The following is a 25,344-nucleotide window of genomic DNA, read 5'->3' as shown; positions in this document are numbered from 1 at the left end:
ATGAACGTCAGTAACAATGAAGTGAGATATAAGGATCGATCCGTGACCCCTGCAGAGACATCCTTCAATTGCTACAGGGAAGGAGCATCTCCATCTACCAGTATGGACAACTATGATGATGGCACATGCCCAAAGCCCTATGGACGGCATGAGCCTGACGGAGGCTGTCTGAAAACTAGAGGAAAGATGCTCAAACTAGCAACATGGAATGTACGAACATTGCATGCTATAGGGCGTTATGACAATTTAAAACAGGAGATGAAAGAAATGGGAATTGACATTATGGGAGTTAGTGAAACACGGTGGAAAGATAATGGTAAAATAGCAGATGATGGTTTCGTAATGATCTATTCAGGCGGATGTAAACATATGCATGGAGTGGGAATTCTAATGAAGAAAAGCGCGGCATCTGCAATGATGGGATATTGGCCAATGTCCAACAGAATTATAATGATGAAGCTACAAGGAACCCCTTTCAACATAAATGTTATACAGGTATATGCACCAACACAAGATCATACAGATGAAGAAATAGAAGAATTCTATGACAAGATAAACAATGTTTTATCATATACCAAAAGGAAAGAAATTACGTTCATAATGGGAGACTGGAATGCGAAAGTTGGAAGCCAATATGAATTTCCAGTAACAGGACGTTATGGTTTGGGAGAAATGAACCAACGAGGAAGACGACTATTGGAATTTTGCAAACTCAATCAGCTGGTCATAGCAAACACTTTATTTCAACAACCACCTAGACGACTATACACATGGCATAGCCCTGGAGATCAATATCGTAACCAAATTGACTTCATTATGATAAATCAAAGATTCAAGAACTCAATAAAACAAGCCAAAACGTATCCTGGAGCTGATATAAACTCTGATCATAATCCAGTTGTTGCAAAGGTGCAAATAAAACTGAAAAAAATGAAACAAAACCCAATTTTGGAACAGTTAGATATGAATCAACTTTCAATTGAAGAAACGAAACGACAGTACAATCTTTTGGTGAACAACAAATTTGCCTTACTGAACAAGGAATCTGGACCACAAGAAGGCGACACTGAGAACATGATTGAAAACCAATGGCATGAAATACAGAAGAACTTGAGTGATGCAAGCAAAAAAGTTTTAAAACAAAAGAAAAAAGCCTCTAAGCAACCATGGATGAATCAAGAGATTCTAGACTTGATGATAGAAAGAAAAAAAAACAAAGACAATAATATCCAGTATTTTAAGCTACATAAAGAAATAAATCATAAGTGCCAAACAGCAAAACAAAAGTGGTGGGATGAACAGTGTGAAACCATTGAACAATTAGAAGCTATGCACAAGTCACGAGATATGCATCAAAAAGTTAAAGAAATGACTGGTAATAGAAAGTCAAAAGCAAGACAAAACAATTGCATCAAGGATAAAGACGGACAAATGATTTTCGACCGAGATCTAGTGACGCGAAGATGGGAAGAGTATATTAGCGACCTGTATGGAGATGAGAGAGGAAATATTCCTGCTATTAATAATGAAGAAGGTGAACCAATACTGGAATCTGAATTTGATGAAGCCATAAATGAATTGAAAAGCCATAAAGCACCTGGTAAAGATCAAATAACAACGGAAATGATAAGAGCTCTGGATTGTGAAGGACTAAAACATATTCATAACTTATGTAATAACATCTACATGAATGGCCACATACCACTAGAAATGAATGAATCCATTCTTGTCAAACTGCCGAAGAAGCCAAAAGCCACACAGTGTACAGAATTTAGAACCCTTAGTCTCATGAGTCATATATTAAAAATTTTGCTGAGAGTTGTACTCAAAAGAAATAGAAAAATTATCGAAAATGAAATTAATGAAACTGAAAGTGGTTTTATGCCTGGAAAGGGAACACGGGAAGGAATTTTCGATATGAGAACTATATGTGAACGTTACAACCAAATCAATAAAGATGTTTATACTTGCTTTATAGACTATGAAAAGGCCTTTGACCGAGTTAAACACGAAAAATTGATGCAATGTTTGGCTGATATAGGTTTAAATGGAAAAGATCTGCGACTGATAGCAAATCTATATTGGACGCAAAAGGCGTTTATTCAGATGGAAGATGGTCTATCTGGTGCAATGAACATAAAACGTGGAGCTCGCCAGGGATGTATACTATCTCCATGTCTATTCAACCTGTATACTGAAATGATTTTCAGACAGATTGATGGAATGGAGGGTATCAGCATAGGAGGTATGAACATATCCAACCTAAGGTATGCAGACAATACTGTTTTATTGGCGGAATCAACAGAAGCTCTCCAAACAATAATAGAAAAAGTGAACAATATTGGAAAGGAATATAACATGAAAATCAACATAAACAAGACGAAAACTATGATTATTACAAGAAAAGAAAATGTACCAAGTTTAAATATTACCATTGGCGGAATGCTGGTCGAACAAGTCAAAAGCTTTACCTATCTGGGACACACAATAACTGAAAATGGCAGATGCGATACAGAAATATTGAGACGAATAGAAATAGCAAGAAACAACTTCGTGAAAATGAAAAAGACATTAACAACACGCAAAATTAACATCAACACTCGAAAACGAATTGCGAAATGCTATATATGGACTACACTACTCTACAATGCAGAATCATGGACACTGTCATCACAAATGGTTAAACGACTTGAGGCATTTGAAATGTGGATTTATAGAAGAATGCTTAAAATTTCATGGAAGGATAAAATCACAAACAAAGATGTACTATCCAGAATACAAACCAACATGGAAATTCTACAAACAATTAAATCAAGAAAATTGAAATATTTTGGCCACATGATTCGCAATAATTCTATTCAAACACAACTACTAGAAGGAAAAATGAACGGCAAACGAAATAGGGGCAGACCACCAAGAATTTGGACTAATGATATTGAAGACTGGTCAGGACTTAACTACAAAACTGCAAAAGAAAAAGCTCAAAACAGAGAAACTTGGCGTCTCATTGCCTCCAACCCTCGACGAGAGGAAGGAACTTAATGATGATGATGAATAAAAATAAATAAAAAGTCCAAAATGCGGAAACAAAACGTTTGTTTATCAAACGTTTCAATAACAATGAAGGTGACAACAGCTTTGTTTGCTGAACATCCTTTGTTTAGTATCGTCATTTTGGGCTGTTTATTTGTTGATGAAATTGACCAAACGTTTCAACTATTTTGCTCCTGAATTTAATCCGAAAGCTAAGCAACTGAAACATTGACTAATGGCTATATTGATCAGTTCATACAAAGATTTATTTAAATGATGCCCAACACTCAAAGCAGTCACCTCAAGTTGTCTATCTGAAAGGCTCTGCTTTCAAAACAACCTTTGCTTGAGTTGATTTTAAAGCCTATCTTTTCGTTGGTGTGGTATTGGTAATTTGTGTTTAGGGTTGAAAAGAATATAATGCTCTTAATTCAATATCTTCGTTGTCTAACGTCTACAGTATTGGGTTAAAACAAATTCACTTCTCCTAAAGTTACCCTGACACAGTCACTGCTGCTAATATTTCAACTGGTAACCTCACACAACCACAACGAATCGTCACGTTTTTCTACAGTCTGAAAGCTCCAAGCTACCAAAGCCATCCTTTTTAAAACAACGTGTGAAATTAGTAATATAACAAAGTTTTTGTGAAAAAATCTGCGTAGCCTTCTCTCTGGTGCTTACATGTACAGTATTTAACATTATATAAAAAGGACACCTTTCTGTGAACGAGACAATATTTAAATGCAAAAGCGATATTGTCCATGAATGCAGATAAAACCAAGCAACCACACGGCATTTAAAGAAAGTCACCTCTCTACCAAAATTGTTCATGAATGAGCTCTAACTGGAAAAGGTGTCATATTTTTACGTTACCACATACCACGTGGTAATTATGGGGAACGTTTAATTGTGGATAGTCTGAACCGCAAATGAATGATGCTCATAAACTTTTGACTTCTTGTGACATCAGTAATCAGTTTATTTTTGCCTCCATGGTGGTTAATACAATTGAGACTATACCGTCCATTTAAGTCGATATCTTCTCATTTGCATTTATTTTTAAAGGATGTGCCTACTTGGGCGCTTGTGGCACATCACGAAGTGAATGTAAAAATAGAAATTAACCGCAGCCATAATACCAAGCCGTTGTCGCAGGTGATATAAAATCAAGGCAGCAAATGCCCTTTTTAGGTTTGCAGACATTGAATCAATGTAAAAAATGACTGATTTTTCTGACAGGATAACGTCAGAAGAGAGCGTCATTTCCCCAGTCAGGATCTTGATTCAAAATCAACATTATAGGTTTTATCTCCAGTTGCACGTCACGTTGGAAGAACTTTGACAGAAAATGTACTAGTTGCACCACTGCCGAAAAGCCAAACAATACCAAAGAGATTGAAATTAAAAATTGATTTGAAACAGAAACATTTTGAATATGATGGATGTTTTCAGTTCCTACTTTGCCCATGAATAAAAATTATTATACAGTAAGACGACGCTTAGATACGTTGAAACTGCAGTGATGCTACAAAACATGATATATGCGAAGACGGAAAAAAATTTGGAGATGATGATTCAAAAGACTATGGGATGACTTGTTGAAAATTGGAGACGCCAAGAGAAGAATGAAAGATCGAGATGTGGGTACACAATTGACAGCCAACCTTCAAATCAGAGATTTTACACGATGATAATGATGATGCAAATACTGCTCCTACAAATGAATGGCACAATTCTTGTTATCGCACAACGAAAATGACAAATGTCAAACCGCTCATAGTGACATCATGAGGCTATCGACCCCAAAAGTTAAAACCTTAATTGAGAGGACAGCTTGATATGTAAGCCTAACCAAACTGATATCACTGAATGCGTGAAAACAATATCAAATTACTGCAAAGAGCTGAAGCCTTTAATTATCCACCCAGCAAATCCGTCTTTCTTTACATTGATTCCACGTCTGCAGACGTTGATTCTTTGCAAAAAACAGCTGTTTTTTCTGGCTGGATAAATATTTTCGGATTCTGTTGTGTGTTGCAGGCTGCGGATCTCTTTTACATAGTTCGAAATTACTTTTTTAATCCCGCTACTGGAACAATTGGTACAACAATGAATTTGCTTGAATCCGTCTCCCATATCCAATGCAAACAACAAATTAATTGTTTTTACATTTGAGTCAACGTCTGCAGACGTTGACTCATTGTAATAACGATTAATTTGCCCTCTGGGAAGTAACTTTGAATCGTTAATTATTGTCACTACTATACATAGCTTCGGGAGAGAAGTAATTTTACTATATCATAAACAAATGACTAACAATAACTTAATAGAATTAATGTATTAGGTATTTCCTGATGAGGGCAAAGAGTTCTTGCCTAACAACGTTTGAATTTTTTAGTGTATTGTATTTGTTTTGAATAATGCTATTCAATCCTATTAAGTTATTGTCAGTCATCTGTTTATGGTATTATACTATTATCACTCTATTTTAAGGGCGTACTTTTGATTTTTACAATCTGATTTTGTTTTGTATTGCAAGCTTTTCATTGTATAGCGCAGGTTACACTCTTTTAAGGAAAATATAACAAGACAATGTTACCCAGCCTTGTTTTTGTATGTTGGTACTACTGTAAAGGTGCTTTGTGACTTGTGCTTGTGCTGCACAAAACAATGGGAGTTAAACTGAACTGAACTTGACTGTTTGCAGCAAAAACAACTTTTCCTTCTTGACGCCGTTTATGCTTGCAATACAGGCTATAGCATAATGTTATAAACGTTTCTATATTTTAAGATATTCTTCTCAGAATTTTTATTATTTGCAAGCAAGATGTAGTTGATAGAAAATAAAGTGGAAAAAGAAACATCAAAGGCAACTTTAATTTAAAAAATATATTAAATTAAAGAGACAATAACCAGACTCTTTTAATGGGGTATACCTTCATGTTTACTTTCTTCCACGTCACTCTCACAATATTTGGTTTGTCTATATGTGAAATTTACTGTATTGTCAATCGTCACGTACTGAAACTGGTACCGGGTTATATGCAAAAGACTTTACAAACAAGTTTGCACCTTCACAGTGTGGTTCTCAAAACGAATTTCAGAATGAAAGCAAATGTTTTGTTGCAACGTATACGTCCGATGCCAAAGACGAGGTTGTGAAATATACATATTATACAGTATATGCAAGTTCTAAATGTCTTGATAGATTCATATTAATATAAATGGGCGCTGTCTGCGTGTCTTGGATAATGAAACTAAAGACTGGATGCTCTCTAGAAGCATTCCAGTGTAGTCCGGGAACATCGTGACCTTGGGGTGGCAAAAGGACTGGCCCTGGACACCAGAAGCTCAAACACCAAAGAAAGATAACGTGAATAAAGAAGATGTACTAGTAGGGGTTAAGTAGTATTTTCCACTGTGACGTGACACTGTCTAACCATCAAATCGTCCGCACTGGTGGAAGTAATGAAATCAAAGGACTGATTTGTTGGATGAGTTTATTCCTTTTACAGTTCAGTTTTGGATCTCCGTGCCGCAACTTTCCAAAAGGTACCATAAAAAATCCCCTATGTTGAAACTTTGAAAAAACAAAGGAAAAGCGCAAATCCTAGCTAAATCAAGTCATCGGTTTGCCATCAGCTGTCTTGGCGCAGAGGGTTAGGGCGATGATGATAGCGAAAAAAAAAAGAAAAAAAAAGATAGTCATTTCATTGAGGTGAGTTTGATTCCCACCACTGCTATTGCTATTTTTTATTCAGTAATTACCAAACAATGTTCAAAGTAATAAATGTTAAAGTGCCTTCCATACTGATCAATGCGACTCTGATTGGTCAAATTTCAAAGTAGGGAATTTTTTTATGGTACCTTTTGGAAAGTTGACTCCGGGCCTGATACAAAAGAGTTTATATATCTGATATTTTACCGTGATAAAGCTCGCCAGTGGTGGTTACAGAAAAATAAAACATTTTCTTTTCTAAACCTGGCGACCATATTAAACAAATAAACACATTGACGGGGTACAAATTTATAAGCATTTCATTATTGGTCAAGTGTTTAAATAAACATACAAAGTGCTATCATTTTAACAGCAATTTTATTCTATTTTAGAGGAACTACCACAAAAAATCGTTTCTGGAAACGATTTGAAAACAAAAACTGACGCTTAATAACGGTGATTCTAAACTTTTTGAAAAACGACTCAATTCCCAGCAGAGTCAACATCTCATGAGCCAGGCCACAGCGAAGAGATCAAAAATATAAAGATTGCTCAGATGATAATTTTGGGCAACAAGTTGCTGCGTTCATTCTTAAAGCACTAATCTTCATCAGAGGGCTTGCAAATGACGTAATTTTAAAACTGCTATCTTCGTTCCGAAGCATTGCCATATATATATAATTTACACTTTTCTAAAAGTGTCCACGCTACAGAGGAAAACGATGGTAATGTGTTCTACCATGACAATAACATATTCCTGTCTCCCATTAATGTATGAAGCTCGTTCACTGTTGTAAAGACGTCTTTGACTCAGCATCCCTTGAGTGGTATGTGGCAGTGGCATAATTTCGATCTTTACAAAAGAGCTGCATATCTGCTCGTAGATTAACTTTAAGATGCAGAACATTGCTTCAAGAGATTCACCTCACAAAGAGACGTTAAAATTCAGACTCATAGTCTGCCCATCTGTTCACATAATAAACTTTTAGTTTGCAAGTCTGTATTTATATAAGGTAATGAAGAAGTTGCTCTTACGGCAACGAAAGCTTTCTCAATAAATTATATAAGTTTGATGATTTATTTATTTGGTTCAACAAAAATGACGAATTAAAGTTTGAATCATCAATTAATCGTTGTTTTTGCAAAACATGACATAGCTCAATCTAACTATTTTCAAGTAGGCCTACTAATTTTGTCAACTATTTATTAATCTACCGAGCATTACGTAACTAAATTCCTGCAGTATATATTTAAAAGAGAAAAGGAGGAAATGTTAGTAAAAATATAAACAAACTTTTCTTCATTAGGTAATAATGGTAAGTTAAAATCTGTTAACCATTAACAAACGTTTAATATTGACAACGTGAACAAAGGAAGATGGTTTTCAACACCACCATGGTTAGTTGGAGTGTTCAACGTTTAAAACGTCTTTGGTTCGACACCCACAAAAGGCACACTGTTGTGTCATAGAAGACAGCTTATACTGTAGTTGAAAGTGGACACCAAGCTTAAGTTCCTTGGCCAATAACAATCCACAATGACTTTTGGATTCGGTTTTTGGATCTGGCAGTCACTATCCCACAGATTGATGAGTGATGACCCACTACATCCATGAAAGTTATAGACTTAAAGATAAAGATGTTTTCCTTAATTTACTGATTGTATGAAGAAGCATTGAATGTTTTTTCGTGATCTAGGCTATATCCTCTGAGGAGTCTAAACTGACAACTTCGACAAGCTAACTCTCTCAATGACGTTGTTTATGAATACGAAATTAACAGCTACAAACCAAGCAGATCTTCAGACTTTTGTAGCCTATTTATTTTTAAACTAAAAATTAACTTTACAAATGGCTGTACTACATCTCTGTAATTACAAGCTATTGAAGGACGAGATTAAAATAACCAGAAAAATAACTGTATGATTTTCCAACTTCACGAAACGACTGAATTTTTTAAAGTTTAAGAGAGCTAGTGTCAATTCAGGTTGCATTAGCTGTTACGATTAGCATACTCCCTACTTTGCGCCTTATAGATTGTTTATTACTTCATTTCAACGAATTGTTACTTTGAAAATTAGCTATTTTTAAATTTTTGTAGTTTTAGCTTCAAAGCCGCCTGTTTGCGTATGTCCTTTGTTCAACTATTTCTCTCATGTTAAGCTGTAGTGTGTATACACAAAATGAAAACACATCTAAAGTGTTTCTTTCTGGCTTTATGATAAGCTACACTTCGTTTTTTATTCAGTGAACCACTCATGTTACACTTACCGTTCTAACAACAATTCAAAGTTATTTTTCTGCGGTACTTGACAAATGATTGTCCCCATTCAGTTGTCCATATGTACATGGCAATTGAAATTTTAAGTTATGTGAGTTTTTCAGCAAGATTAATTCCAACCAAACAGTCTCGTTTAATTTTTCACTCGATCAACCGTTAATCAAGTTCTCAAATTGATGCTTGCGAGCGACCTTTCAAGTACCAGACATGTACTTAAACCACTTGTCTACACCCCAATCAGCAAATGGACACAACAATATGAAATTAGGTAAAAAACGAGTTAATTTTAGACTTATACTGCCTGTGTCTGTAACTCTATCCATTTCATACCCTTCCGGCTACATCAGCAACTGCAGCCAGCCTACAGGTTTAGATTCGAAGACAAATACATTGAGATTAACGATTTTCCGCTCGAACAAATTGTTCTTTTATACTGATTCAACGTTTGCAGACGTTGAGTCCATTGTAAAAAGAACAGATTTTGACAGTGACGTTCAGGCGATGTCGGGCTCAGCAAAGAGCAAAAAACAACAAAAGCAAAAAGACTGGAAAAGCCTTCACCTCATTGAAGCATTGTCGAAACAAGCAAATGTAAAATTTACTCGAGGCTACATCGACTTTATCCTACAATGAAGGCAGTTCAATGTCAAGATAACAACCCATCCGAGCTTGAACAAAAAAACAAAAACAGATAAACTACTTTGCATTCAGTACAAAAATTTGAAAGAAAGTTGCAACTTTTCAAAAGCGCAACGACAAAAACCTTCTTTTCTGTGATAAATAAACTCAAATGCAAAGAGTACTTTACTCATACTTACCAAGCATTCCCTTTTGTAGAATGCTTTGCACAAGTGCAAAAAGAATTTGTGGAAGCTTTTAAAAACTTTTGATCACTAGAACATGAGATACGTACGTTGTAAACGCGGCAATTCTCTGTTGAAATTTAAAATGCCCAGACAGAGCTTCAACTGGAGCTGATTGATTAAAAAGACGACGATTTACATTTTTACGACAAGTAGACGAATAGACGAAATAAAAGTTTTCTCTCTCTCTCACAAAAATTTTCTAACTTACTGAAATCGCTTCCCCTCCCCCTACGGTTACTCGGTAGATCCGCCCCTGCCAAGATCCACTACTGGCTGAAAGTAGATGCAACGCAAAGCTGTCGCAGCGGTACTTTTAGGGTTTAAGACATTTTGTATGAAGATTCAAACCTTTTCTGATAAGTAACTTACGTAACTCTTAAAAATACAGATAAGCCTAATTTGATCCATTGACCTAATCATACCCCTTGGTGTCGTTTCGTAATTGGATGGTTTGTCTTAGTCAATATTGTAACAAATATCCAATGTAATTGATGGGCTCTTTAATCATGACTTTTGGAATTAATTGCAGTCTCACCACTTCCAACATTCCAGTTCTTTTTGAAAGATGGGCAAGACTCAAATTACTCAATGCAACCTACCAATTGAACATTGCCAAAAATCACACAACTCTAACAATCTCGAACTCAACTTCATAAAAAATTTGCAGCCAACAGAAGTTAACCTTTTTACGTTATTTAAACAACAAACGACGCCGTAACAACTTAAAATGGAAAACTTTTGCTGAGTGAGATTGCAGTAAAGCAGACAACCCGCTGTGTTTGCGCTGGGACGATGGCTTTCTGATAGAAGACAAGTGTCGCTCAAAAAAACTGAGTATTTTGCTGCTGTAAAAAATCGGAACCCTAAAGACATCAGAGAATCAGCAACAAGTTGTTAGCAACAAGTTGTTGGCCAGTTTCGGAAGCAAATCGTTTTTTTATGTAATCAGCTTTCATCATGTTTATTTGTTGTACCTTACATTTTAAAGGTGTAACCGATATAAATAGACACAATACAGCAATAACTTATGGCGAAAAGCATAATTGTTATTTCTGATATATTAAGATACAGTTTTGTCTCATGTTTTTTGCTGGGGAAATGGTTCTAGAGCACCATCATCATAAAAAAATTGCACATTACTAACTTTTAATAAAAAAAAAATGGTGATGAAATCGTTCAGAAATTCTTGTAGACTAGAAAAGCCCATACAAATTTCTAATGAAAAATTAAGGTTTGACCTTTGGGGAATTGAATGTCGTTCTCCACTAATTGAGTTATTCATATTTTATGTAGTTTCATTTACTTTAAAAGTTAATCAAATTAATTTTAGAATGCCCATGAGTCATTAGAAAACAATATTAGGCTTTAATATTTATCATCGTCTTATTCTGTGCAGACGAATCCCTACGTCAAATGTTCGTTTTTCTGAATATTAAAATTTCTCATTCATATTTTACATAACCGACAATGGTGTGCCGCAACTTGCAGAATTAATTACGTCCTAGTGATGCCAATTGACGTTGTAAAAAAGACCTAGTTTTAAAACTTTCAAAACATAGCCTTCTTTTTCTAGAAATTTATAAATTATTTAAATAGCCTACTTTATGTTAATCAGAAGAAAGCTGTGTACAAATACTAATGTAGGTGAAGTGACATTATCATCATTACTGCCAATCAAAGTTCTGTCTAGTCGTGAGCCCATTAATTTCACAATGCTTTTGAACAAGAAATTCAAAATACAGATTTTCGCTCAGTTGTTCTGGAAAGTAAAAGGCCAGAGCTGTGTTATGTTTCAAAAACACTTAGGCTACTAAGACAGACCTGCTGTGGTTTACTTGATAGGAATAGGGTCATATTATATGGTTTTATTTTTATTATGAACGTACCCGAAACAAAAAAGATAACCTACTAGACATGGGTGGGTCTAGCAAGCAGCCTTAGGAGAGGGGGGGGGGGTTTCAACAAAACACAACGATGTGTATTGTGCAGGTCTACATTAATCCGAACTTACAAATACACCGAAACTAAAGTTACTTTTCTGTGTTTCAGGTAGAGAAGGTGATTCCCCATTTGCTCAAATTCGTACTTTTACTGACTACAACAATCGGTATACCAGCACGTCAACGAACGGGCAAAACAAAAGTAGCAAATATCTTGAAAGGTTTAAGACGTGCCTGAATTGTGACTGGCACAGCCTCTGAACACAAAAGTCATAGGTTCAGGTTTTAATACATTTTTGATGAAGTTGTTCACTTGTTTTGATTTTTGACTGCTGTTGATGATGATGATGTTCGCCCTTCGTTTCCGAAGATGGCCAATGAGACTGAGATGGCCAATGAAAATGAGACTGACTGCTATTCAAAAACTAGTTAAATCGTTTAGAAGTTTTTAAAGGAAGAAGGGCATAATTCAACCTAGACAGCAAATCAACCGATGTTTACATTTGAATGTAAAAAATGGTTGATTTGCTGTCTGAGAATGCCTCTCATTGCGTAGCTACGTCACAGCCTCCAAAGGCTTTCTGCCGCTAGACTGCCAAGAACTTTCATTGTCATCTGCAACAACACCATCACAAAATTATCCATTTTTTAGTAAGTAAAGGCTAAAAATAGAGAAACTTGGTCAAACCAAATCATTTCTGGCTGTTGTAAAAGTTCAAGAATGTTAAAATATCTGAAAACGTCTTTGTTCTTAGAATCTAGTATTCTAGTTAATTAAACAGCACTTAAAGGAAATCTTGTTCTCATTGAAATATCGTAAAAGAAATAGCACTTTTTGCCAATTTAATGTGTTTCCTCATTTCTTTTCAATTTCTCTCCTTGACTTACTTGACTAGAAAAAACTCACTTTGTGTAAACAAACTTAGCATGCAATCTTTGTGTAGGTTACTGGGCATATGGCACTGCATGCCGTGTTGAATTTCGGTAAAGCCCGATTTCCTATGACATCACTATAGCTCAAAGGCAATTTATCAAATACACGTTTTGATATTTGAACTTTGGACAGATATTTCACTCTTTTCAAACTACTAAGTGCATAAAATAGTTTCCTAGCACAGCAAGACTAACAAATTGTTAACACAGTCTACAGATGTCACTGACGGCAAAGCAAGAACAGATTTTAGCAAAACAAGATTACTGACATTGATGTATTGCCATTTCGTTTTAATAAAAGTAATTTTTTTATTTCAATGTATACGAATGATTAATTTTTAATGAAAATTGATGAAAAAGCATTTTTTTCGACAAGCAAAAAGAAATAATAAAATTTGCACAAATGAAAACTTGAACGATAAGATTAGACAAATCAAAATATCACCTAAACGTTTAAAGGTGAAACACAAAAGGAAAACAAATTAAAAGGCTTGTAACTTCTAGCATCTGTTCTGGCTTCATCATGTTCAGGAGAATGATGAGTTGTAGGCATGTGGTTGTAGGCCACAGAGAACCATGAACTAGGACTGCCCAATATAGAATCATTAAATATGAAGTAAAAAAAGCGCCACGTTTAGCTGCTTGAACGTTGAAATTACGGAAATTAACGTGTTTTATTCACTGCACACAAATATAATTGTATTGAAAAAGTGGCTTTACCTCGCAGATCTTTCAAAATCAAACTTGCAATGCAATTCTAACAGTAGCAAGTATTGCGCTGGTGGTTATGTTTTTACGTATTGCCTTATTTTATTCTTAGCACGGCACAACGATTGTGTTTTGTCGCTTCTACCAGTCGCGAATCTAAGAGTTTTTTTCGGGGAGGGCCAGAAAATTTGAAAATCAATTAAAAAGAAAGAAAAAGCTAAACAGATATGAACAATGATACTACGACATATACGATATGCTAGAAAATAGACATTAAAACAACCATTTTCATCAATTGTGATGCCGAGGGACTAATATCAGCTGTTTAGAAGCATATCAAACCATTTGATGCGGAAACATACAATTTTTCACAAAATTTCGGGGGGGCCCGGGCCCCCTGGCTCCCCCCATAAATCCGCGCCTGGCTTCTACCTAATATAATCAACCTGAACAAAAGACAATAACATATTATCTCACCATTCTGGTCAATGAAAATAGTGACGTACGTAAAATGACATCACACTTTGACAAATGGAACAGTTTGTATGAATATCAACTTCGTCAATCAGCAAATTTGTTCACCAACTACAGTAACTTCGCTTCTCTACATTACAAACACGATGTAAACTTTGAAAACTAGCCACTAAAAAAAATTATTGGTTGTTGAGCGATTGGTTCTATAATTAGACTTATTCTAAACGACTGTAGCCTACACAAATCTACCGTCAGAAATGTAGGCTATCCCAATTCAAAACCTCCACAATCTATCTCTATGTTGTCTCAGTTAGCTAATGAATGAGATGGTGCATATGCCATTATCAGGTAGACAGAAGTATTTATCTATTATTTCTTCCATTAGCTGCTTCAACATGCTTGTTTATGTTCGACAAATGGTCGATTGATTTATTAAAACCGATGTATTTGCGTTGCTGCCCTGCGACCTATTGACATTGATACTGGAAAGACTTGGAGAACGAATTTAAATTTGCTAATTCAATTTATAAATATTGATCTTTAGATGTGCTTAAATTTTTCAAATGTTGCTTGTTGGTTTTTGCAATGACTTTAGACGTACATATCCAGCCTACAAGCACAAGCTGCTTTGCTGCGCCGAGTGCAGCAACTTATTGGATTTCTAAAACCGGCCAGCGGTAATCCTTTAACTGAGTGTTGACTTATGACTTACGACACTCTATTCTCTCAAACGTTACACAACTGCCTTTGCAATAGCCTACTTAACCTCGATTCAATCTTGTGTAGCCTATTTCTTGTCAATAGCCTATGCTTTATGCAAAGCTATTGCTGAAGCAAATAGCTCAGTTAGGACCCAACTTTGTGCACGAAGAAACCACAAAATCAAGCAGAGCTGGTTCGATTCTCGGCTGGTGCGCTTAAGCAACACACCATTTAGCGGTACCGAGTAGATAGAGTAACTCACCACTCACAGACAACGTCAGCATGCAAAAACTACTGTAGGCTACCCCTAGTCAACTTCGGTAACCAGGCTTGAATTAGTAGTTCGAAGCCTTTCCAAGCATTAAGTAGTAAATGGCCGGCTGGACCACTTTATCTGATGCTTGTCTCTGAAAACAAAAAACGTTGAGGCAACATTTTCATACCGAGTGGCCCTTTCCTAACATCCTTCTAATGATCTAATCTCATCTAATCAAAAGCGACTTTGGAGCTTTTGGGGTATAGCAGCTCGAAAAAAATTCAAAATTTTTCGTTTCGACGCAAAGATGTTTGACTTTGGTCTTGTTTTGCTGCAAAGAAAAAACAATTTCGTTGTGTGTTCAGATCGAAATAATTTACCAAAGTAAGTTATTAAAGACTTATTGGGGTTTTAAACAAAAGTATTCAAAAGATACTAAAAAATATTTTTCGTGAGGAATTCGAATTACAATAAAAAAATCTCTTCAAACAACTCCATTTTAGCTAAGATACGTTGAAGCAAACCGAGTGCAATTTTGTAGTGAAATATAATGCACATTGCACAGCGGTGTACGCTAACTTATATATCCTTGCACCTCACATGCGTTGAAGATGGTGATGAGTCCACCAAGAGATACTTCTTGGCTCACTATATTGCTTCTCCTCTAGTTAACCTATGACGTGGCTAGTTAGCCTGGTCATCTCAAAGTGGCAACAAAAGACAAGCTGAAAAACAACAACTTTCTCTTTCAGCGTCATCACTTCTCACAAACCTATTTAGCTCTTCAAAACCAAACACCATCTTTTGTCACAATACAGTAGCCTACAAAAGACACAAAAATAAAATTAAATCAATGCTGCAGTCAAAAGCCTAAGTCATGTCGGCCTACACATATTTTAGTACCAAGTAGTTTGTAATTCAATCACACCCTATCGTTTGAAACAGCCAGAAAACTTAAGCCACAATAGCAAGACTAAACAGTCAGTCAACAGTGGTCGTAAATCATGTGCAATTTGATATATAGCAAAATGTGTCACCAAAGAAGAGCTGCATATTCTTTTTTTGTCACGTCACTTTCATCGATAAAGACATCGGAGAAATGTAAAGGTGGAAGAGTGTCACGAATAAAAATCTTTTGAAAACAATTGCTAGCGAATTTGAAGTCTAAAAGCACTTTTTTGGTGACGGACCTTTGTGTTGTTGAAAAGTGTCATTTAAAAAGCTTTTTACAAGTAGGAAAAGCTTTTACAAATTACATAACAATAATCGTCATAGGCCTACGTTCACTTTCGCTAAAGCTCTCACTTAAAAAGTAGATGTATTTTTATCGCATTTTTAAAGAAGATATGGAAGTGCAGAAGTCTGTATCTACCTGTCGTATGTTGTAAAACGTTATTTTTCTTTAGATTAAACTTTTACAATTTATTCTGCTGTGCTGATAAAAGTCGTCTTCGGCTACATAATAGCAGTCATGGAAATAATACCCGAAAGCTTAAAGAAAGGCCCAGTGAAACTTTTACTCTCTTGGCCTCAACATCTTTGGTCTGCAAGATTCCACAAATACACTGTCAGTGTAGCCCACGATAAATAGTGAGGTTCAGCAGCTTACATGGTTTAGTATTGTTTTCGACACCGTAAAAGTGACATTCAACCGACTTTAAACCAGCCTATGATTTGTGAGAGAACCCACTGTTGAAATTACTACAGCACTACAGTCCGCCCCGTTAGCTAAGTGGTTACGCGCCTGGCTCAAGGTCACGCGGCACCGGTTCGACTCCCGGGGTGTGCGCTTGAGCAACGCATTTCAGGACTGCTCTCCAATCAGGAGCACCTAGTGAATGGAATAGTTCCCCGGCAACAATCGGAAATCTTCACTCTGCAAATCTCAGTAGGCTAACCGGCCCTGCGTGAAGAGCCTCTACAACAGTGGTTCCCAACCTGGGGTTCGCGGAACCCTTGGGGGTCCGTGAGAAAGCATTTGGGGGTCCGTGATTACCGTGATGAATTTTGGGAAAAAAAGAAAGAAAAGCGATCTTTTTACTTTCATTTATCTGTTTAAATGCAAATGTGTCAAGTACACCGTACTTTTAAAGCGCTCTGTCAAGAAGTAGGGTCAGATTACGAAGTACTTTTGTATCATTTTGAGGTAGGCTACGTTGGTTACCGTATCTAGAGAAGTTTTAAAACGACTGCAGCAGCTAAAAAATGAGGTATCAACTCTTTTGAAAGCAACAAGAAGTCCCCTCTCAAAATTGTTTGAGAGTAAAATTGTTCTATACGGCATGGCCTACTTAGCCGATATTTTCGGTCATATTAACAATGTTAATCGTGGCATTCAAGGACCAGGTGTGACAATAATTGATGCAGCTGAAAAACTGAAGGCGTGTTTAGCCAAGTTGAAAACGCAGATTGGAAGCAGGTAATTACGCTAACTTTCCAATGTTAGAAGATCTTATCTTGATGGATGAAACTCAAAGAGAATGTACTCTTTTGATCTCAATGAGAGAAAAATTTTGCGCACACTTGAAACCCTGCAAATCTCATTTCAACGTTATTTTAATTTAGAACACCTGCCGAACGAAGTTGAAACATGGATTCGAAATCCTTTCTTTTTGACTTAAACAACATTAGCGATGACGATCTCAGTAAAAATGACCTAATTGATTTGAAATTAAAAGAGTTGTTACGCATTGAATTTCATTCAAAAACTGTGGAAGAATTTTGGTGCTCACAACTGCAAACCTACCCATTCTTGGCAAAGCAAGCGATTATTGTTTTGTTACATGGAAGCTACACCGTTATGGTTAGCGAATCGCAACTGCTCGCTGTACTAGTGAGTGCTCAGCCTTGTGCTGATAGCCGGGAAGAACGCCCCTTTCTTTACAATTCTCAGCTCTTGTTACAATAAAAACTAAACATCGAAATCGCCTGGACGTTGAAGATGACATGCGTGTTGCATTGTCAAAAACTCAATCACAGTTCAGTCGTTTAGTTCAGGTAAGGCAACAACAACCCTCTCATTAAATTTGCTTACGTTGAAAAAGTTTCGGCATGGCACTTTGGGTCACCTTAATATTCAAATAGGCTACTGCTGGCATTTCTTGAACAATTCAATCATTTTCTTATTTGAGCAACTGTTTAACCTGATATTTGCCGCAGGAGTCATAGCGGCAATACAATATGACACAGTACCAGGGGCTCTATCCACTTTTAGAATTCGGGGGGGTGGTTTTTGGACAGTGGGCTAAAATCGTCATAGTCATTTCAACTTCTGGGGGGCTGCGCCCAGTGCTGTGTCAAGGGGGGGGCCAAGGGGGGCCCCCGGGCCCACCATCTCAGGGGGCCCACAAGTAATAGACTTTTGCGCGTCAGTGTCATGTTTTTTAGCTGCTAAAGTTTACTGCGTGTACTTCCATTGAGAAGATAATTTAGGTCCGATACCAATGAGATGCCGGGCCTGGGCCCTTGTACCAAAATATCTCAAAAATCACCATATTATCTTGAATCAAAGTTAAAATAGGCTGCGACAACATTAGTAAAATCATTTGTATTTGAAACAAAACAGGTTGGTTGCAATTGAATACTTGAAATCAAGAAGGGCCCAATTCCCACAAAGGTGTGTTTAAAATAAATGTGTTGTAGTTATTTTGTGATGGAATTTCAGGGGGCCCACAGGTAATAGACTTTTGCGTTTCAGTAACAATGTGTTTTTTAGTTGTTAAAGTTTACTGCGTGTAGCCTACTTGTCCATTAAGAAGATAATTTAGGCCCGGTACCAATGAGATGCTGGGCCCTTATACCAAAACATCTCTAAAAACACCACATTATCTTAAAGAAAAATTAAAATATGACAACATTAGTAAAATTACCTGTATTTGAAATAAAACAGGTTGGTTGCAATTGAATACTTGAAGTCAAGACGGGCCCAATTCCCACAAAGGTGTGTTTAAGATAAATGTGTTTTAATTATTTTGGTTGTTTATTTTTTCGTATTTTGTGGTAGGACTTTGGAATTGGCAACTGTTGAACTGAAACCACTTTATACACTGGTAGGATCACCATACTTTGTAAGCTACTGTTAAACCACGAAGTAGACAGCTCATTTTAAATTGATTGTCATAAATGGGAAAATTATGTAAGACATTTGCATAACTTTATTGCAATGCCTTGTCTAAATTTTGCAAAAGCATAGATTGAAACCTTTCTTTAGCATACCGGGTAAGGTGAAAGCGTTCATGTTTTGTAGGTTAGCTTCTCTTTAGCATAAACTTTAAGAGTGAGGTACGATTGATTTTGAAGTCTGCCAATAACTAAACAAGACACATAAAATACTTTTTGTAATACTGGACTAGCTGAAAGTTTGGTTGGTCTATTGATATCCCTTTTAACAATAAAGTATTTTTCTACATCTACTGGTATAACTTGCAAGGTAAAAGTCTTTTTTAAAGTGTCATAAGCTGCATTAAGGCTGTTGCACTTTTAGCTTAACGTTTTGGTTTTACAGGGTGTTTTGTTTTCTTAAGCTTAACTTCAAAGTGAATGTTACTGGTTTACAACTGGTAGTCTAGTTCTAGAATGGTGTAACATTGCTATGTACCAAGATTTCATTCAGCATTTCATAAAGAAGATGTCTTGTTTGAACTAGCGACATTCTTGCTTTGAACATTTCAGATTTATAAACAAAACTCTCAAAGAGGAATTCTTTGAAATGGCTGACCATGGAGGTTTGTCAGAACCAAGCAAACTTTGCTTTGCCATTATTGCCATTGAAGTACATTCGTTTACTATGATTACCAATGGTGCAGACGTGCTGCAAAAGTTTTGCAGATGTTCCAAACAAGGGAATGTTTTTCTCAAAGCTCTTTGCATAGTTTTTTTTTTCAAAAGTTATGTTGAGCCAAATGTTAAACCTTGAATGTACCAGAAACCATGAAGCATTTAATGCGATCTTTACCCATGTCTTTAATTGCTGTGGTAAGAACCAGATAAAGTGACCAGCAGGCCACAAGCTGAAGAACAACCACCAAAAGTAAGGCAAACAATTCAAAAACTGACCTCAAAGGTCAGCAAGTAATAAGCGGACATTGAGTAGTGTAATAATCAATTCACCTGCCTTTAGATGTAGGCCATAAAAATGTTTGTCTTATTTGTAGTCTATTCCATTTCTGCAGTCATATTTTGTTTACTGCTAAAAAATTGTATTATAAACAGTAAACAAAATAGCATTTCTCACAGATTAATTAGCATTTCATTTTTAGCATTTACAATCCCGTAATTATAAATATCCCTGACTTTACAGAGGTAGCTATCGGCAAGTGTAACCAGCATACATTTAGATACCAGTATAATAAGTATTTTATGACAGTTGCCAGGATTTTGTTTGTGATTTCAAATCGTTGCTGCTTTATATTTCATTTCTTTCATTCCAAGCAAAGATGAAGGTATAACTTGATAGACCTGTGTTTACTATAAATTATATTTCTGCTGTGTTCTGTACACTGCTGGGTTGATGGTTGTTTATGAAGTTATAAAAGTTTAACTAGGTAGTAGTTATTGTGCAGTAAGCATTGCAACATTTCATTAAGCACCAGTAACCTATGAAGGCTTTCTGAGTACTGCACAGTTGTCAGTGAGTAATGAAGCTGTTAGACCTTACCTATAAACCTCTTAACTAGTGTTGCACTGTAAATATTGCTCCGTTTTGTTAAAGTTCATAGTAATTTTCTTATGTATGCTGTGATTCCTGTGAAGTAGTTGCAACATGTGATAAAGTTATTAAACTTCATCTACATAAGTCAGCATTCATGCCCATGTACCATTCCAATAACAGCTGTTTTAGCATGACCAATGGTGTTTGCATATGAAAAAAATAATTACATGTAGTAAAGTTAATTCAACAGTTAGATTACAGCAACTGCTGCTCATAATAATTGTGCTTCTTAAATTTAACAATCACAATGTTCCAAAAATAAAGCAATTAATAAAAAAAATGTTTTAGTGAAATATAGCATGATTAACAACAGGTTTCTAATAATAGTGTATCTTGTGTGAGTAGGCCTAGTTAATGAACCATGTACGCCATTCTGTGCTGTTATAAATTACCACTGTTCTGTTGTGAATTGAAAGTATATCACTAGATTGGTAACTACTGTTTTTATCATACTAAAGTTCCTGATTATGCACATTTGAGTTTTGAGTACACTTGAGTTTTCATGTTAGCATTTTGAATGGGTATACTTGGGTAGCTTTTTGAAAGTATTGTAATGGTGAGTGGTTTAATCAATCAATCACTGGTTTATGTTTTTTCACAAAATATTACACCAAATGCACTGGTACATTACATAAAAGTGAGAGAGGAAGGAAGCGAAAGACCTTATGAGGTCACCAAGTCAGCCTCCACCCCAGTGATCCTATAAGGCAAAACATAATTACCACTTGGTGAAAGTGTTAAAATGTTTTTTGTTAAAGCATTTGTGAATTCACTTTATTTTTTGCACTTCTAAACTGTTTTGCTATGTTATGGCTATACATTTAAAAATAATAGGTTAGTGAAATTTCAGATGCCAACTGTAATTTTGGAAAAAATTGCTTTCAACTGTAACTAACCAATTTAAAATTCTCATAATTTTGTCAATTCTTGTCCGATATAAAAACTTGTATGAACTCAATTGTGATAAGCATGTCAAATTTTTATGCTAACTTCTACTGTGTGATATATACTGATATAAGATCTGGGTTGAATGACCACTACGCTTCATGACCGTTGCCAGTATGTTTAGAAATCGTTAACATTTTTGGCTTTCATTGCAAGCAAAGGTGTAGCTATGACTTGATGGACCTGTGTTTGCTCTTATTTACATTTGTATTGTTTTCTCAACTGGTGAGAAAGTCTAGTGAAGTGAACCACCTTTCCATATAAGTGCAGTTAACATACACACTATATTATCATAAGTCTGCTTGCCGATCAGGGGCCCAAAATTATTTTGGCCCCGGGGCCCACCAAGGGCTTAACACAGCACTGGCTGCGCCCCCCAGACCCCCCATTGCAGCATCAGCTTCTTTCTGATCGAAGCATAGGGTTTCCAAGTCGTTTCACAAAGTATGTTTCGGAAAGGGCATTTTTGGGTAAGCAAACTGGTAGTCACTTAACAAGAAATATTTCTGGCACTGCAAATGAAAACTCGAACCAATCATTAACTACGTTTTTCGTGACGTGAAAAAGGGCGAAAAAAAGATGATACAAAGCAAATCAAGTGCTGGATTTTCTATCAGCTGTTTGTTTGTTTGTTTATTTGTTTTTCATATTTTTACCCTGCATTGCGGAAAAGCGGACTTGAGCGCTATGCATCGGTGTACGCCTTCTGACGTACACCTGACCCACGCTGCAGCCGACGACAATGTCTGTTTCCGGTTGTCTACTATACTTATGACTTAAATTTGGTACTACCCATTACTCGAAATCGATCACTGAGTAGAGGCAATTATACTCATAGTGAAGTTTCTTCCCCAGAGAAACAACGGTAGCCACTTTAACAAGTCGAAATTCTGCCACTGAAATTGATTAGGATGAAACCGCCAACCAATCACAAGCTACGGTTTAAGTGACGTAAAAAATGGCGAAAAGAAGATGATAGAAAGCAAATTAAGCTGGTTGGCTTAAGGGTTAGGGTTAGGGCTAGAAAGTAGTCATTTCATTGACGCGGGTTCGATTCCCACTACTGCTATTGCTCTTTTTCTTCTGTAATTACCAAATAAAATACAAAACAAGCATTAACTCTCTGGATGAGTGCGAGAAGGATCACAATTGGACGGTAGCCTCTTATAACATGTTGTGATTGGTTGGCGGTTGCATTCTAATCAATTTCAGTGGCAGAATTTCGACTTGTTAAAGTGGCTACCAGAAACAACAGCAAGTGCGGGGGGGTGGAGTCGAACATGCAGGCTCTCGACGGCGAGCCCAACGCGCTAACCACTCGGCCACTGCTGCCGACTAAGTTGGCAGCTGGTTGGCTTTTTAGGTGTTAGGGTTAGAAAGTAGTCATTTCATTGACGTGGGTTCGACTGCTTTTGCTCTTTTTGTTCTGTAATTACCAAATAAAGTTCAAAGCAAAGATTAACTCTCTGGCTAAGTGCGAGAAAGTCACAATTGGACGGTAGCCTCTTATAACATGTTCTAATTGGTTGGCGGTGTCATTCTAGTCATTTGCAGTGGCAGAATTTTTTCTTGTTAAAGTGGCTACCAAGCAAGCTAAGTTAAAACACAGTGTAAACGCCTGGCTTGTAGTTCAGGGTTGCCAAACAAAAAAATCATATTGAAATGAAATATATATTCATATTGATAAAAAATTCAAAATGTGCCAACAGCGAAAATATATTTTTTTAAATTTGATCAATAAAATATCACAAAACCTTTTTAAAGCCAAATGAGTGGGGGGGTGATTTTGCATTGATCACCCCCCCACTCCAATTAGTGGGGGGTGATCACCCCCCTCACCCCCCCTTGGATAGAGCTTATGCACAGTACAGTAGTTGAGGCAAAATTTAGGTAGGGGTTTGCAGAATTAATAATTTGTCTAAAGGGGTCCGTGACAACCAAAAGGTTGGGAACCACTGCTCTACAATATGCAAAACTACCAGGAATAACCAATCAAGGCTTTGTCAGGGTTAGGTCTGAGGATAAAGATTCAAAACCAAACCAAATTTTCAGCAACACCCTGCAATAGGCCTAAGCCTAACAATAGAAGCACGCTATTTTCGATAGAAATATTCTGAAATAACCTTTAACAATAAGCTGTACGGTAGCCTACAAAGTTCTTGAGCCTGCTTTTATTCAGTTTAGGCTGCATTTTTAATGAAATTCTACATTCCAAGTAGAAGGATTACTTCAAATAAGATCAAAAAATTATACAAACCAAAACAGTGTGTCAAATTTCTATGAGGGAAATTCCCTTTCAAAATACAGAAAGTTGTGTTTCTCTAAGCCAGTGGTTCTCAAACTTTTTCAGCTTGTGGCACATTAGAAAAAATATAAAACGCACGCGGCACACTTACAAAAGAAGAAAAGTTGCACTTTAAAAAACATTATTTTCACGTGTCAATGCGATGGATGTGCTTGTTTACACCAATATAAGCTTCGACTGAAACAAGGTTGCATTGTTGACAAACATATACCCGAATTTCATCGTCAATTCCAAGCAGTCTCTCTCGTTTACAGCTTTTAATTTCAGTCAAAACAGAAAAGCCATGTTCACATACAGTAGCCATGAAGATGCAAATGGCAATATAAGTTTGATTGCTTTTGCACGGATCATGAAATAGGATTTGGAAGCAGACAGCCAAAACGCATCCAAGTTTTTTTGTAAAAACAGCGTTTGAAAAAATGGGTCGTTTCGTAAATCAATGAGCTGTTCTTCTTCTGCAGAAAGATTGCTTGATTCATTGCTTCCAAATGGTGGGAAGTGATGTTAGCAATAGCAATAGCTAACATAGCAGCCCAATAGTGACGTGGCAATTACCCTGCTGTATCGGCAATGCCATAATTGGTTTCATTGTCACATGTGCTTATTTATCATCTATTGAAGGAGTTAAAGCGCATTTAAGTCGCATACTTGTCTGAATGGCTTATTTTAAATATTTGTACAGTTCTTTTCCAAAATTTCAAAAAGATTCGCGGCACGCTTGAGAATCTGTGGCGGCACACTAGTGTGCCGCGGCACACAGTTTGAGAATCACTGTCTAAGCCAGTGTTTTTTAACCACTGTGCCGCGGTGAGATCGTCAGGTGTGCCGCGTGAAATTACCCAATTTCACCTAATTGGTCTAAAAAAAAATTTTGAAAGCTGGTGAGAAAGAGCTTCGTGTGTGTCTTTCTTCAATTCCTGCCTGGATATCAGCTCTTTGTTTATCCAACCAGGCACAAGTTTCACACTGAGTGAGTAAAATACACTGAGATTAACATTTTGTGCATGTAACTCTTCATATTTCTAAGTGTAGAACAGTGAAATCTTTCTCAAATTTAACACCGGTCGAAAATCAAAATCACAACAGCTTCGCGTTTGTCTTCTGCAATTCCTGCCCGAATATCAACTTGTTTGTTTGTTTATCTTTATCCTGCATTGCAGGAAAGCGGACTTGAGTGCTATGCATCGGTGTACGCCTTCCGACGTACACCTGACCCACGCTGCAGCCGACGGCAATGTCTGTTTCCGGTTGTCTACTATACTTATGACTTAAATTTGGTACTACCCATTACTCGAAATCGATCACTGGGTAGAGGCAATTATCGTAAAGTTTCTTGCCTAGAGAAACAACAGCAAGTGCGGGTGGCTGGAGTCGAACATGCAGGCTTTCGACTGTGAGCCCAACTTTGCAATCATCCAAACAGGCCCAAATATCGCACTGACAAAAACTAAATATAAATGAATTGTTGTTGT

At 36.6% G+C, this 25,344-nt stretch overlaps 1 protein-coding gene across 1 annotated transcript; it reads left to right on the top strand.

The window, feature by feature from the left end:
- Positions 1–12,100, top strand: LOC145774567 (uncharacterized). Its single transcript, XM_082585834.1, has 2 exons — positions 1–2,245; positions 11,949–12,100. Exons 1-2 carry the CDS (start codon positions 1–3, stop codon positions 12,098–12,100), a joined length of 2,397 nt encoding a protein of 798 aa, XP_082441960.1.
- The last annotated feature ends 13,244 nt before the right edge of the window (positions 12,101–25,344 follow it).

The sequence above is a fragment of the Aplidium turbinatum genome, chromosome 7 (genome assembly GCF_918807975.1).
Source record: "Aplidium turbinatum chromosome 7, kaAplTurb1.1, whole genome shotgun sequence".
NCBI lineage: Eukaryota > Metazoa > Chordata > Ascidiacea > Aplousobranchia > Polyclinidae > Aplidium > Aplidium turbinatum.
This window is presented reverse-complemented; position numbering and strand designations above follow the sequence as displayed.

Coding starts and splice junctions, on each gene's coding strand:
- LOC145774567 (XM_082585834.1), top strand. CDS start 1: ATGAACGTCAGTAACAATGAAGTGAGATATAAGGATCGATCCGTGACC. Junction 2,246..11,948: donor GGAGGGTATCAGCATAGGAG/GTATGAACATAT, acceptor TCTGTGTTTCAG/GTAGAGAAGGTGATTCCCCA.